This window comes from Mastomys coucha, unplaced genomic scaffold, assembly GCF_008632895.1.
Source record: "Mastomys coucha isolate ucsf_1 unplaced genomic scaffold, UCSF_Mcou_1 pScaffold8, whole genome shotgun sequence".
In the NCBI taxonomy this organism is placed as follows: Eukaryota; Metazoa; Chordata; class Mammalia; order Rodentia; family Muridae; genus Mastomys; species Mastomys coucha.
Genome location: NW_022196914.1, coordinates 38,069,009 through 38,082,968, shown reverse-complemented (window position 1 = coordinate 38,082,968; position 13,960 = coordinate 38,069,009). Strand labels below are relative to the sequence as shown.

Below are 13,960 nucleotides of genomic sequence, written 5' to 3'. Positions count from 1 at the left end.
CAATAGTATGGAAGTCACAGCTTCCTCTATAGCCCTCCTTCATTTCTCATAATAGCATGGTGTACAAGGAAGTAAAATAGCTAATGCAGAGATATGGAAAGAATCACTATGGAAACTCATTGAGAACGTGAAGAGGCCACACTTATCCACTAAACAACACCAGAGAGCAGAAACTCTGTTATAATTTCACCTTGTTTCCCCTGCCATGACCTAATTGGTGATACAGTCAAAATAGTCTTGGATATCTCCATGTGAAATTCCAAATATTCAATTCACTAATCAATGTAGTCCCTGAAAAATACTAATATTTCCCTACAATAGAGCATGTCTGAAATTGATTGCTAAAATTATAAAAGGGTATAAATCTACTTATTTACAACAAGAGGTTCTGATCTGGAGCATGGGTCAGGAATGTGAGATGAAGAGACAATGAACATGGAGGAGTGATGCACAGGACACTCACAGAAACCAAGAACAGGCTAGAATGATGTTTGCATCTGTTCTTTATTATTAGTTCTGTATCCTAAGGGCACTCTGAGCACAAGAGCAAGTGGGGGCAAGAAGAGCTTTTACTGCGCTCAGGGATCTGGGAGACTTACCACATCCCTGTGTTCACCTTCCTTAGGCGTAAGGATGACTGACAGCAAAATGATTCCAAGGTCATGGTCAGGATAATGGGGATCTTTCAGAGTTAAGGTGACATCTGTGGACCTGTGATAGAAAACATTTTGATTAGGAATCGTCATTGAGTACATAAATCCAAAATTATCTTAATCAATAATTCATTAAGAAAAATTTTACTCTTTTGATTTCTTACTACAGCTTTTGTTGTTATCAAAATACTACTGTCTTAGTCAGGGTTTCTATTCCTGCACAAACATCATGACCAAGAAGCAAGTTGGGGAGGAAAGGGTTTATTCAGCTTACACTTCCACATTGCTGTTCATTACTAAAGGAAGTCAGGACTGTAACTCAAGCAGGTCAGGAAGCAGGAGCTGACGCAGAGGTCACGGAGAGATGTTTCTTACTGGCTTGCCTCTCCTGGCTTGCTCAGCCTGCTCTCTTATAGAACCCAAGACTTCCAGCCCAGGGATGGCACCACCCACAAAGGGCCCTACCCCTCTTGATCACTAATTGAGAAATGCCCCACAGCTGGATCTCATGGAGGCACTTCCCCAACTGAAGCTCCCTTTTCTGTGATAACTCCAGCCTGTATCAAGTTGACACACAAAGCCAGCCAGTACAATTGATCCTTTGTCAAATGTCATTGTATTCAATTCATCAAATAAGCTGCATGCCCATGGAGGTGCTTGAGCTCATTGGGTAAATTTCTTCATGTTATGAGGTTCTAGAAAGTTGCTGAAAGAAATAACACTATTCAAAGCTTTCTGCACCCCCTTCCATGATCTGTAAGCTTACAGGATGAAGTCCAGCTGTTTTCCATATGTCTAATCCCAGCAACTGAATGAAGGTCTTAGTTTTATAGCTTTTTATTGAGAAAGGATATTATTTAAAATAAACAGAAAGGTGTGAGAAGAGAAAGTATAGAAAATGTAACTTGCTGCTGGTTGCCCTTTGCCTAGCACTAGGAGAAGGAGCTAAAGTGGGCACAGATGTTGGATGGATGCAGGTCAAAATATTGATGATCTCTGGCCTAGTAACTTTTTAACTGCTGGATGCTAAAGCTGATAGCTTCTGGAAACTTAACACTCTCTTGCTTATTCTGTGGCTGATAAGGGCTGGCTTCTTTTTTCTCTTACTCTCTATGATTTATTTTACCACTTAAGTCTATCTTACAGTTCTGTGCTAAAACTCAACTCTTTCTTATTGTTCTATGTTTCATTATGTGCTGAGGAAACTCTATTTCTCTCTTACTTACTTTATAAATGTCTGTACTTGACTAGCACTAGAAAATTTAACTCTTGCTTACTTTATAAATCTCTGTGCTTGATTAGCACTATAAATTTAAGTCTTCCTTTAACTCTCTGTACTTATTAAGGGCTAGAAAACTTAACCCTTATTTAATTACCAGTCTTAACTCTAAGTTACTCTGATGCCAGAAGCTGCAGGACTCTAGGGAATTAACACCCGGTGCTTATGCAGGGGATTAAGTAAAGGATAAGCTGTTGAGACTTCTTCTTCTCTTGCCTGGAACCCTCAATGGCCAGAGAGCTTGGAGCAATAAAACTTATTGAAGCAGAAGAGAGTCACACTAACAAAAGGAAAAACTTTTATATAGGCAAATATGCATAAACACACATACATTTATGTACACACACTCATAAATCTTCATACACTCCCATTGGGCCTAGTTACTTATATCATACTCACTCACACACACATCTATATTTATATATGGTATATAGCATATATAATATATATATATACATATGTATATATATATTATATTATATGTATATGTATAATGGAAAGAGCAAAAGCCTCCACGAGCAGGTTTCACTGAGCAAGCACCAGCACAGGAAGAACTCACTCATTCTGGATGAAAAATAAGCTTCAACCTTTATTGCATAAAGTAAAAGCTTCTTACCTTTCATTGCTAAAGGAATTAAGAAACCTGTCTCATTACAATAAAAGCCTGCCTGCTGCCTTGTCCCCTCCCTGCAGCTCCTTCTCAGCCTCTTTTTCTCTTCCTGCCTACTTAATTCTGCTCTTTTCTTTTTCTCTCTTCATCTGCTCAGCTCCACATCTCTGTAAAGATTCTGTTTTACTTCTGCTCTGTCTCCGTTCTTCTGCCCTTGACCTTCTGCCTTACTTTCTAATTCTCTTTCTGCATTCTGTGTTTTGCTTACTTAAAGTCTTCATTCCTAGATTTGTACTTTCCCAGGACACATGTCACATGGCATCCCAAATATCAAAAGTTCACAAGATTAAGCATAAGTTCAAAACATAAATTGAATACATAGTTTGCAACAGAGATGTTTACATGTGTTTCCATTAAGACTAGTTATCTAGCTAGACATTCATTATCTGTCACTAGATCAACAGGTTCATTGAGAGTCTAAAAGTCTAGGCTCCACCCTACAGTTACCTGGTAACAGCCAGGTGTACCAGACTCACTATAAAAGGGGCTGCTTCCCCCCTCCTCTCTTGCCTTCTTGCTTTCTCCCCTTGAACCTTCCCTCTCTCTCTGCATTCCCCTCTGTGCTCTCTCCACATGCTCATAGCCAGCCTCTTCTTCTCTACTTCCACCCTCCTCCTCTCTCTCTGCCTTTCTATGTCTCTACTACCCTCTCAATGCCCTTCCCCATGCACTAAATAAACTCTATTCTATACTATACTGTGGTTGATCACTTATGGGGAAGGGATGCCTCAACAGGGGCCCGCAAGAAACCCTTTCCCCCATACTTTGCCATACCTCCACCAAACATATTCCTTCCCCCTGTATCTTTATATAAAACACAACAAAACTATAATTCTTATGTCTAACTGTTTTATGGCATAAAGAATATATTCCTAAATAGTAAATCTTTATGCCTGCCTCCATCCAGGGCAATTAGCTTGTGATATGTGAAGAATTACAAAGTCCCAATTACAGCTTTCATATCACAGAAAGGTCTAACTGCTGTCTTCACTGTAAAGGGCTTAATAATTACTAGAATAATTTTAGGAATTCTTATAGAATCATTGCTAAGAATTAAGAAACCATCTATTTTTCTGTATAGCATCACTACAAGATACTACAAGTTTCTTGATCTGCAGGAAATATGCCCAACAGGGTGAGCTAATGCCAGGGATTGTTAGATTAATTTAATAATGACAGGAAAGGCTTTTCAATCACAGAAATGAATCCTGAGATTTGCCCCTAGGGACTTGCCTCAGAGGGTTCATTCATTGCAGTTTTGCAGCAAACCATCTCTGGAAAATCACCTGTTAGTCTTAGATGGCTCCTGACAACCTGCCTCATACTTTATAGATATATATTAGGGCAACATATAATAACTAAGAAAAAAACAGCTAATATCCAAAATAATGATTCTAGTTAGGGATTGTGCAAACCTATGGCCAAAACAATTTCTCAATTTGAAATAACACAGAAACATTAATTAGAGTTAGACAATAAGGATTTAGCTTTAGATTGGATTTAGATTTGGATTCAGATAAGCATTCCTGAGGTAGTGGGGATGAAGAATTTAGTATTATACACATTCACTTTTAAGAAATAAACAAAATAAACTTTTAACTTAATGCATAGGTAACATCTTGTTTACCTGTTTTAATTAATATTGAACAGACAGGGTTTAATATGAATCATCACAAACCAGTTTCTGTAGACCATGGAGCACCAAACAAAGGAATCATGGGATGCCAGGCAACAAAACATCTTTTCTTGTTTTCTCCTTCTTTCACTTGTTTCTTGCATTAACAAAGAGAGTGCTAAACACTTATTAAATATCTCACCACGTGCTGGTTTCTCATAAAAACCAGAGATCAAACCAAGAGGATTCCTGTGTCCAAAGAATTTCAAGTTTACTACAATTTAGTTCTGGCACTGTGAAGAGACATTTGGGTTAAGTAAAAATTTTCATCCTTTCTGTCTATTAGACTTCCTGTTTGTATGTATGCACGAGTGCTTGTGTGTGTGTGTGTGTGTGTGTGTGTGTGTGTGTGTGTGTGTGTACATAGTCTTGAAATTCACCTCAGAAGAATCTGTGAATGAGGGTGCAGATTGGAAGTCTATATGTGTCTGAAGAGCTCCACCAAATGCATTTCCACACACCCCAGACTTGTCCCTTGGGCCTTGCCTCCAAGGGTTCATTCACTATAGTTTTGTAGCAAACCATCTCTGGAAATTCACCTGTTAGTCTTAACCTTTCCTAGATGGCTCCTGACAACTTGCTTCATATTTTATAAATATATATTAAGGCAACATACAATAACTAAGAAAAAACAGCTGATATCCAAATAATGTGAACAGCATGATAGCAGGCAATTTATCATATAATTTTAATACACTAAGGTGTGATATATGAAAATGTGAATCACTTTGTAGTGTCAGACATTTAATTGAACCATACACAATCTTTCCTCAAATTGTATTCAGCATTAATTTAGCTATTAGTAGTCATTACAATTTGGTAGCAATAAATTATCTTTTTACTTATTTATGTATATATGTGCATATAGGTGTGTGTGTGTGTGTGTGCGCATGTGTGCATATGTGTTAGCAAGATGATGGTAGAATACAATTGTGAGTGTAGTAGAGGCTATTGCAGATGTTAGGTATCTTTTTCAATCATGTTCCAACATAGTTATTTGAGCCAAGGTTTCTCACTGGACCCCTAATGAGGTCTCTCACCAGTTTGTCAAGGCTGGCTGGCTAATAAGCATCAGGAATCCATCCACATGTTTCCAGTTCTCCAGCGTTGGGATTATAGTTGTGCATCATTGTCCCTAACCTGTTTTATAGATTCTAGAGATCAAAATTCAGGACTTTATGTTTAGGTAACAAGCACTTTACTGTCTGAGCCATAGCCCAACATCAGCTTGTCTTTCTAAATAAATGTGTATTTGGCATCATATTGTATCAATACAATATATACATATTTGGATTTACAATTTAATTGGGTTCCTTTAAGGAATTCCTTTGATATTATAGAATAGTTTAATCTTGACATATAAATAAATAAGAATTAATAAATTAATTATTAATAAATTAATAAATAAATTAAGAAATTCCTAAAAGGAATACATATCAAATTGATTTAAAAAATTTTAGGGGCTGGAGAGATGGCTTAGTGGTCAAGAGCAATGACTGCTCTTCCAGAGGTCCTGAGTTCAATTCCTAGTAACCACGTGGTGGCTCACAACCATCTGTAATGGGATCTAATGCCCTCTTCTGGTGTGTCTGAAGACAGTTACAGTATACATGTACATAAAACAAATAACAATTCTTTTATAAAGTGTTAATGTTAATGTAATCTGGAGTAATTACAATTTCAGATCTTAAGATAAACTACTGACCCATAACAATTAAAAGCAATATGGCAGTGCTCTCAAACAGATATACAAACTAATGGAAAAAAACTGAAGTCATAAACATAAACACACATAACTTAAGTCACTTAAATTTGACAAAGACAGAAAAGGCATACACTTGACAAAAGAAAACATCTTCCACAAATAGTGCTGAGAAAATAGGATGCTGAGATGGACAATACCCAGCTGTCAATGGTAGGATATCAGCAGGACTCTGTACTGACTGGTATTTTCTACTTCACACCAGCCAGCTCTATAGTGATGTATAGCAACAGTATGATTTTTGAGAGTTACCTGTTTAACTCCAACTGTGTGAGATCGAGAAAAGCTGATCCCATAAAGTCATCTTGCAGTCCAAAATCATAGTCAAATACCTAAAGGGCCAAAGAGATAAAGCATTACAAAATAATTTTGGAAAACATTTAAATGAAACATACTGATTATAAAAACTGGTTATCTCTTCTATCCAAATAATAGATATATATTTTTTAATTTGTGATCCATTTATTATCTACTTATTTTTTAGAAGAGATAATCATTTTGGTTTAGACACATTCTTTCAAATCCTTACAGATATATGTTCAGAGTGTTCATTTACACTTGCAACAAATGCTTTAATTGCTGTATTAACTTTATGAATTAGTTTTATTGGATATTTTCTTTATTTACATTTAAAACGTTATCCTCTTTCCAGGTTTCCCCTGGAAACCCCATATCCCACCCCCCCATGCTTCTGTGAGGGTGTTCCCCCACCCACCTACCCAATCCCACTTCCCCAGTGTCGAATTCACCTACACAGGGGCATCGAGTCTTCACAAGACCAAGGGCCTCTCCTGCAATTGATGCCCAACAAAGTCATCCTCTTCTACATATGCTGCTGGAGCCATGGGTCCCTCCATCTGTATTCCTTGGTTGGTGGTTTAGTCCCTGGGAGCTCTGGGGGTCTGGTTGGTTGATATTGTTGTTCTTCCTATGGGGTTGCAAACCCCTTAAGTTCCTTCAGTCTTTTCCCTAGCCCCTCCACTGGGGAGATCCGGCTCAGTCCAATGGCTGTGAGTATCCGCCTCTGTATTTGTCAGGTTCTGGCAGAGTATCTCAGGAGACAGCTATATCAGGCTCCTGTCAGCATGCACTTATGGCATCCACAATACTGTCTGCATTTGGTGACTGTATCATGGGATGGATCCCCAGGTAGAGCAGTCTACATGACCTTTCCTTCAGTCTGTGCTCTACACTTTGTATTTGCTTCTGTGAGTATTTTTTCCCCTTCTAAGAGGACCAAAGCATCCACACTTTGATCTTCCTTCTTCTTGAGCTTCATGTGGTCTGTGAATTGTATCTTGGATATTCCAAGCTTCTGGGCTAATATCCACTTATCAGTGAATATATACCATGTGTGTTCTTTTGTGATTGGGTTCCTCACTAAGGATGATATTTTCTAGGTCCATCCATTTGCCTGAGAATACTATGAATTCATGGTTTTTAATAGCTGAGTAGTACTCCATTGTGTAAATATACCACAGTTTATTTTTTTAAATATTTATTTATTTTATGTCTGTGAGTACACTGTAACTGTCTTCAGACAACAGAAATGGGAATCAGATCCTATTATAAATGGTTGTGAGCCACAATGTGATTGCTGGGAATTGAACTCAGGACCTCTGGAAGAGCAGTCAGTGCTCTTAACCCCTGAGCCATCTCTCCAGCCCTGTAACACAAATTCTATATCCATTCCTCTGTTGAAGGACATGTGGGTTCTTTCCAGCTTCTGGGTACTATAAATAAGGTTACTAATAACATAGTGGAACATGTGCCTTATTATATGTTGGAGAATATTTTGAGTATATTCCCAGGAGTTGTATAGCTGAGTCCTCAGGTAATACTATGTAATATTCTGAGTAACTGCCAGACTGATTTCCAGAGTGGTTGGACCAGTTTACAAACCCACCAGCAATGGAAGAACGTTCTTCTTCTCATCCTTGCCAGCATCTGCTGTCACCTGAGTTATTGATGTTAGCCATTCTGACTGGTGTGAGGTGGAATTTCAGGGTTGTTTTGATTGGCATTTCCATGATGACTAACGATGTTGAACATTTCCTTAGGTGCTTCTCAGCCATTTGATATTTCTCAGTTGAGAATTCTGCATTTAGCTCTAAGCCCCATTATTATTATTGTTTTTGAGACAGGGTTTCTCTGTATAGCCCTGGCTGTCCTAGAACTCACGCTGTAGACCAGGCTGGCCTTGAACTCAGAAATCCGCCTGCCTCTGCCTCCCAAGTGCTGGGATTAAAGGCGTGCACCACCACCGCCCGGCAGCCCTATTTTTAATATGGTTATTTGATTCTCTAGAGCATAACTTCTTGATTTCTTTGTATATATTAGATATTAGTTGCCTACTGGATGTAGTATGATTGGTAAATATCTTTTTCCAATCTGTTGGTTGTCAGTTTGTCCTATTGACAGTGTCCTTTGCTTTACAGAAGCTTTGTAATTTTATGAGGTCCCATTTGTGGATTCTTGATCTTAGAGCATAAGCCACTGTGTTCTGTTCATGAAATTTTCCCCTGTGCCCATGAGTTCGAGGCTATTCCACACTTTTTCCTTTATTAGTTTCAGTGTATCTGGTTTGCATTCTACACGCTGATCTCCAGTTGAACCAGCACAATTTCTTGAAAATGCTGTCTTTTTTTTCACTGGTTGCTTTAGCTCCTTTGTCAAAGATCAAGTGACCATAGGTGTGTGGGTTCATTTCTGTGTCTTTAATTCTATTCCACTGATATATCTGCCCATCTCTGTACCAATAACATACAGCTTTTTATCAGTATTGCTCTGTAATACAGCTTGAGATCAGGGATGATAATTCCCCTAGAAGTTCTTTTATAGCTGAGAATAGTTTTCACTGTCCTGAGTTTTTTAGTATCTCAAGTGAATTTGGAAATTGCTCTTTCTATCACTATGAAGGATTGAGTTGGAATTTTGATGGGGATTGCATTGAATCTATAGATTGCTTTTAGCAAGATAACCATTTTTACTATATTACTCCTGTTGATCCATGAGCATGGGAGATCTTTCCATCTTCTGAGATCTTGGATTTCTTCAGAGACTTGAAGTTCTTCTCATACAAATATTTCACTTGCTTGCTTAGAGTCACACCAAGGTATTTTATATTATTTGTGACTATTGTGAAGGTTCTCATTTACCTAATTTCTTGCTCAGCCTGTTTATTTTTTGAGTAGAAGAAGTCTGCTGATTTGTTTGAGTTAATTTTATATCCAGCCACTTTGCTGAAGTTGTTTATCAGGTTTAGGAGCTCTCTGTGGAATTTTTGGTGACACTTAAGTATACCATCATATGATCTGCAAATAGTGATATTTTGACTTCTTCCTCTCCAATTTTTATCACTTTGACATCCTTTTGTTGTCTAATTGCTCTAGCTAGAACTTCAAGTACTATACTGAATAGATAGGAACAGAATAGGAAGACTGGGATAATCTCTGATTTTAGTGGTATTGCTTCAAGTTTCTCTCCAGTTAGTTTGATGTTGGCTACTGGTTTGCTGCATTCTGCTTTTAATATGTTTATGTATGGGCCTTGAATTCCTGATCTTTCCAAGACTTTTAACATGAAGGGATGTTGAATTTTGTCAAATGCTTTTTCAGCATCTAATGAAAATGATCATGTGTTTTTTTTTCTTTGTGTTTGTTTATGTAGTGGATTACGTTGCTGGATATCTGAATATTAAACAATCTTTGCTTCCCTGGGATGAAGCCTGCTTGATCCTTGTGAATGATCATTTTGATGTGTTCTTGGATTTGATTTTTGAGAACTTTATTGAATATTTTTGCATCCATATTCATAAGGGAAATTGGTCTGAAGTTCTCTTTCTTTGTTGGGTCATTGTCTGGTTTAGGTATAAGCATGATTGTGGCTTCATAGAAAAAATTAGGTAGCGTTCCTTCTGTTTGTTTCTATTTTGTGGGATAGTTTGAAGAGTATTGGTATTAGGTCTTATTTGAAGGTCTGATAGAATTCTGCCCAAAACTCATGTGGTCCTGGGCTTTTTTGGTTGGGAGACTTTTAATGACTTTAGGTGTTAGTGGACAGTTTAGATGGTTTGTCTGATCCTGATTTTACTTTTGCACATGTTATCTGTCTAGAAAATTGTCCATTTCATCAATATTTTCCAATTTGGTCAAATATAGGCTTTTGTAGTATGATCCAATCATTTTTTTGAATTTCTGTTGTTATGTCTCTCTTTTCCTTTCTGATTTTGTTAATTTTGATACTGTCTCTGTGCTCTCTGGTTAGTCTGGCTAAGGATTTATCTATCTTGTTGATTTTCTTAAAGAACCAGCTCCTGGTTTTGTTGATTCTTTGTACAGTTCTTTTTGTTTCTACTCAGTTGATTTCAGCTCTGAGTTCGATTATTTCCTACCATTTACTCTTCTTGGGTGTATGTGCTTCCTTTTGTTCTAGAGCTTTCAAGTGTGCTGCCAAGCTGCTAGTGTATGCTCTCTCTCCAGTTTTTTTTTTCCTTAGGCACTTAGAGCTATGAATTTTTCTCTTAGCACTGTTTTCATTGTGTCCCATAAGTTTTGGTATGATGTGCCTAAATTTTCACTAAATTCTAAGAATTCTTTAATTTCTTTATTTCCTTGATCAAATTATCATTGAGTAGAGTGTTGTTCAGCTTCCATGTGTATGTGGGCTTTCTGTTGATTTTTTTGTTATTGAAGACCAGCCTTAGTCTGTGGTGATCTAATAGGAGGCATGGGGTTATTTTGATCTTCTTGTATCTGTTGAGGCCTGTTTTGTGACCAATTATGTGGTCAATTTTGGAGAAGGTACCATGAGGTGGTGAGAAGAAGGTATATTCTTTTGATTTAGGATGAAATGTTCTATAGATATCTGTTAAATCCATTTGGTCTGTAAGTTCTGTTAGTTTTACTGTGTCTGTGTTTAGTTTCTGTTTCCATGATCTGTCCATTGCTGATATTGGGCTGTTGAAGTCTCCCCCTATTATTGTGTAAGGTGCAATGTGTGCTTTGAGCTTTAGTAAAGTATTTGGAGCATAGATGTTCAGAATTGAGAGTTCATCTTGGTAAATTTTTCCTTTGACGAGTATGAAGTGTCCTTCCTTATCTGTGGTCCTCTTTGAAACCTACTTAGTTGATTCTGTGGGCCATGTTCTCTTGGTGTCCTTGACCCCTCCAGCTTCTACAATTCTTTCCCCTTCTCTTCCTCAGGGTTCTCAGAGCTCCAAGGGGAGAGATCTGAAAGGGATCTCTAATTTGGGCTTTCTTTGTGCCTTATGTTTGGCTGTGGGTCTCTGCATCTTTTCTGCATCAACTGCCAGAGGAAGCCTCTCTCATGACAACTGGGCTAGGATCTTATCAATGAACACAGCAGAATATTATTAGGGATCATTTTATTGATTTACTTTTCTGTCCTACATCTCTGGGCTTTCCAACTTCTTGCTCCTGTTCATCCAGGCAGTGACTGGCATGGGCTCTGAATCATAGTATGAGCCTCAAATTAGACCAGCCATCTGTTGGCCACCCTCACACATTCTGTGCCCACAATTGCCCCAGCACATCTTGCAGACAGTATAAACTATAGGTCAAAGGTTTTGTGGCTGAGTTAGTATCCTAGTTCTACCAGTTAAAGTCTGTCCTTGTTACAGAAGATGGCCAGTTCAGGCTCCGTATCCTCGATTAATTGGCATCCTTACTAGGTGTCACTCTTATAGAATCCTGAGAGTTTATACTGCACTAGGTTTCCACATGGACCCCCAAATGCCCTCAAATTCCAATTGTCTCTCCCTGTACTGTTTCTCTCCATCCCTCCCTCCCTCCAACCTAATCCCTCTTATTACTATTCCCATCTGCCCCAGTCTGACAGAAAAATCTATTCTGTTTCCCCTTCCCATGTGTCCTGTTTAGAGCCCCCCTTGTTACTTGACCTTTCCAGGTCTGTGGATTATAGCATGATTATCATTTACTTAACAGTTAATAGTCACTTATAAGTGAGGACATACCATGTTTGTCATTCTGTGCCTGGTTACCTCACTCAGGATGATTGTTTTCTAGCTCCACTCATTTGCCTGCAAATTTCATGTCATTTTGAAAATAGTTGAGTACTCCATTGTGCAAATGTATGACATTTTGTTTATCTATTCTTTTATAGAAGGACATCTATCTAGGTTGTTTCCAGTTTGGGGCTATTATAAACAAAGTCACTATGAACATAGTTGAACAACTATCCTTGTGGTAGGATGGAGTGTCCTTTGGTATATGCCCAAGAGTAGTATAGCTGGGTATATTGACTTGAAGTAGATTGACTCCTAATTTTCTGAGGAACTACCATATTAATTCCCATAGTAGATGTACATGTTTATACTCCCACCAGCAATTGAGGAGTATTTTCCTTCCTCCAAATCCTTATTGGCATGTGCCATCACTTGTATTATGATTTTAAGCCAAAGTAGTTTTGATTTTCCCTGATGGCTAAAGATGTTGAACATTAAAGTGTTTCTTAGACATTTGAGATTCCTCTCTTGAGAATTCTCTGTTTAGATCTGTATACCATTTTAAAAGTGGATTATCTGGTTTGTGGATATCTAGTTTAGTGAGTTAATTGTATATTTTTGATCCTAGCTTTCTATTGCAATTGGCGCTACTGGAAATCTTTTCCCCTTCTCTGGGCCATTTTGACCTACTGACAATGAATGTCCTTTGGCTTACAGAAGCCTGTCAGTTTCATGAAGTCTTTTATTCATTGTTGATAGGTGTTCTGTTCAGTTGTCTTCTGTACCAATGTATTTGAGGCTATTCCCTACTTTCTCTTCTATCAGGTTTTGTGTATCTGGCTTTATGTTGAGGTCTTTGGTCTACTCGGACTTGATTGAGTTTTTGGTAAGATGATAGATATGGATCTATTTCAACTCTCCTACATATAGGCATATACTTAGACAAGCACCCATTTGTTGAAGATACTTCCTATTTATTCCCATTGTGTATTTCTTTTTTTAACTTCTCTCTCTCTCTCTCTCTCTCTCTCTCTCTCTCTCTCTCTCTCTCTCTCTCTCTTTTTCAAGACAGGGCTTCTCTGTATATCCCTGGCTGTCCTGGAACTCATTCTGTAGACCAGGCTGGCCTCTAACTCAGAAATCTGCCTGCCTCTGCCTCCCAAGTGCTGAGATTAAAGGCATGTGCCCCCACCACCTGGCCCCATTATGTAGTTCTGGCCTTTAAAAAAAAATACAAAATCAAATGTTCATAGGTATGTAGATTTATGTCAAGGTCTTTGATTAAAATGTGTTGATCAACCAGTCTGTTTTATGCCAACAGCATGTAGCTTTTATTACTATTGCTCTGTAGTACAGCTTAAAATCAGAGATGGTGATGCCTCTGGAGGTTCCATTATTGTCCAGGATTGTTTTAGATATCCTTCGGGTTTTTTTCATATTGTTTTTGAATATTGTTCTTTTGTGGTCTGTAAATGATTATGTTGGAATTTTGATGGGGATCAAATTGAATCTGTACTTTGCTTTTGTTAAGATGATAATTTTAACTATGCTTATCCTACTGATCCATCAGCATGGGAGATCTTCCCATCTTCTGATATCTTCTTCAATTTCTTTTTCCAGTTACTTCAAATTCTTGTCATACAGGTCTTTCACTTGCTAGAGTTACCCCAAGATATTTTATACAATTTTGACAATTGTTCTGACAATTGTGTTGTTTTTATGATTTTCTTCTCAGTATACTTGTCATTTGTATATAGAGGGCTACTGATTATTTAAGTTAATCTTGTAGCCAGCCACTCTGCTGAGGTTATTTATCAGCTGTAAATGTTCCATGCTAGAACTTTTGGAGCCACTTATTATACCATCATATCATCTGTTAATAGTAATATTTTGGTAGTGATGCAAAAATCTTGTAAGTTTGGACTCCATTTTTGA

The 13,960-nt window shown here is 37.8% G+C and overlaps 1 protein-coding gene across 5 annotated transcripts in view; it reads right to left on the bottom strand.

Annotated features, from left to right (window-relative positions):
• Mctp1 (multiple C2 and transmembrane domain containing 1) overlaps positions 1 to 13,960 on the bottom strand; it is a 586,378-nt gene that overhangs the window by 248,308 nt on the left and 324,110 nt on the right. For all 5 annotated transcript variants that reach the window (XM_031359932.1, XM_031359934.1, XM_031359933.1 and 2 more), the window contains exons 4-5: positions 6,292 to 6,371; positions 600 to 711 (exon numbers count right to left, since the gene is read on the bottom strand). In XM_031359932.1, the coding sequence (XP_031215792.1) occupies positions 600 to 711; positions 6,292 to 6,371 (192 nt within the window). The remainder of the gene's footprint in view (positions 1 to 599; positions 712 to 6,291; positions 6,372 to 13,960) is intronic.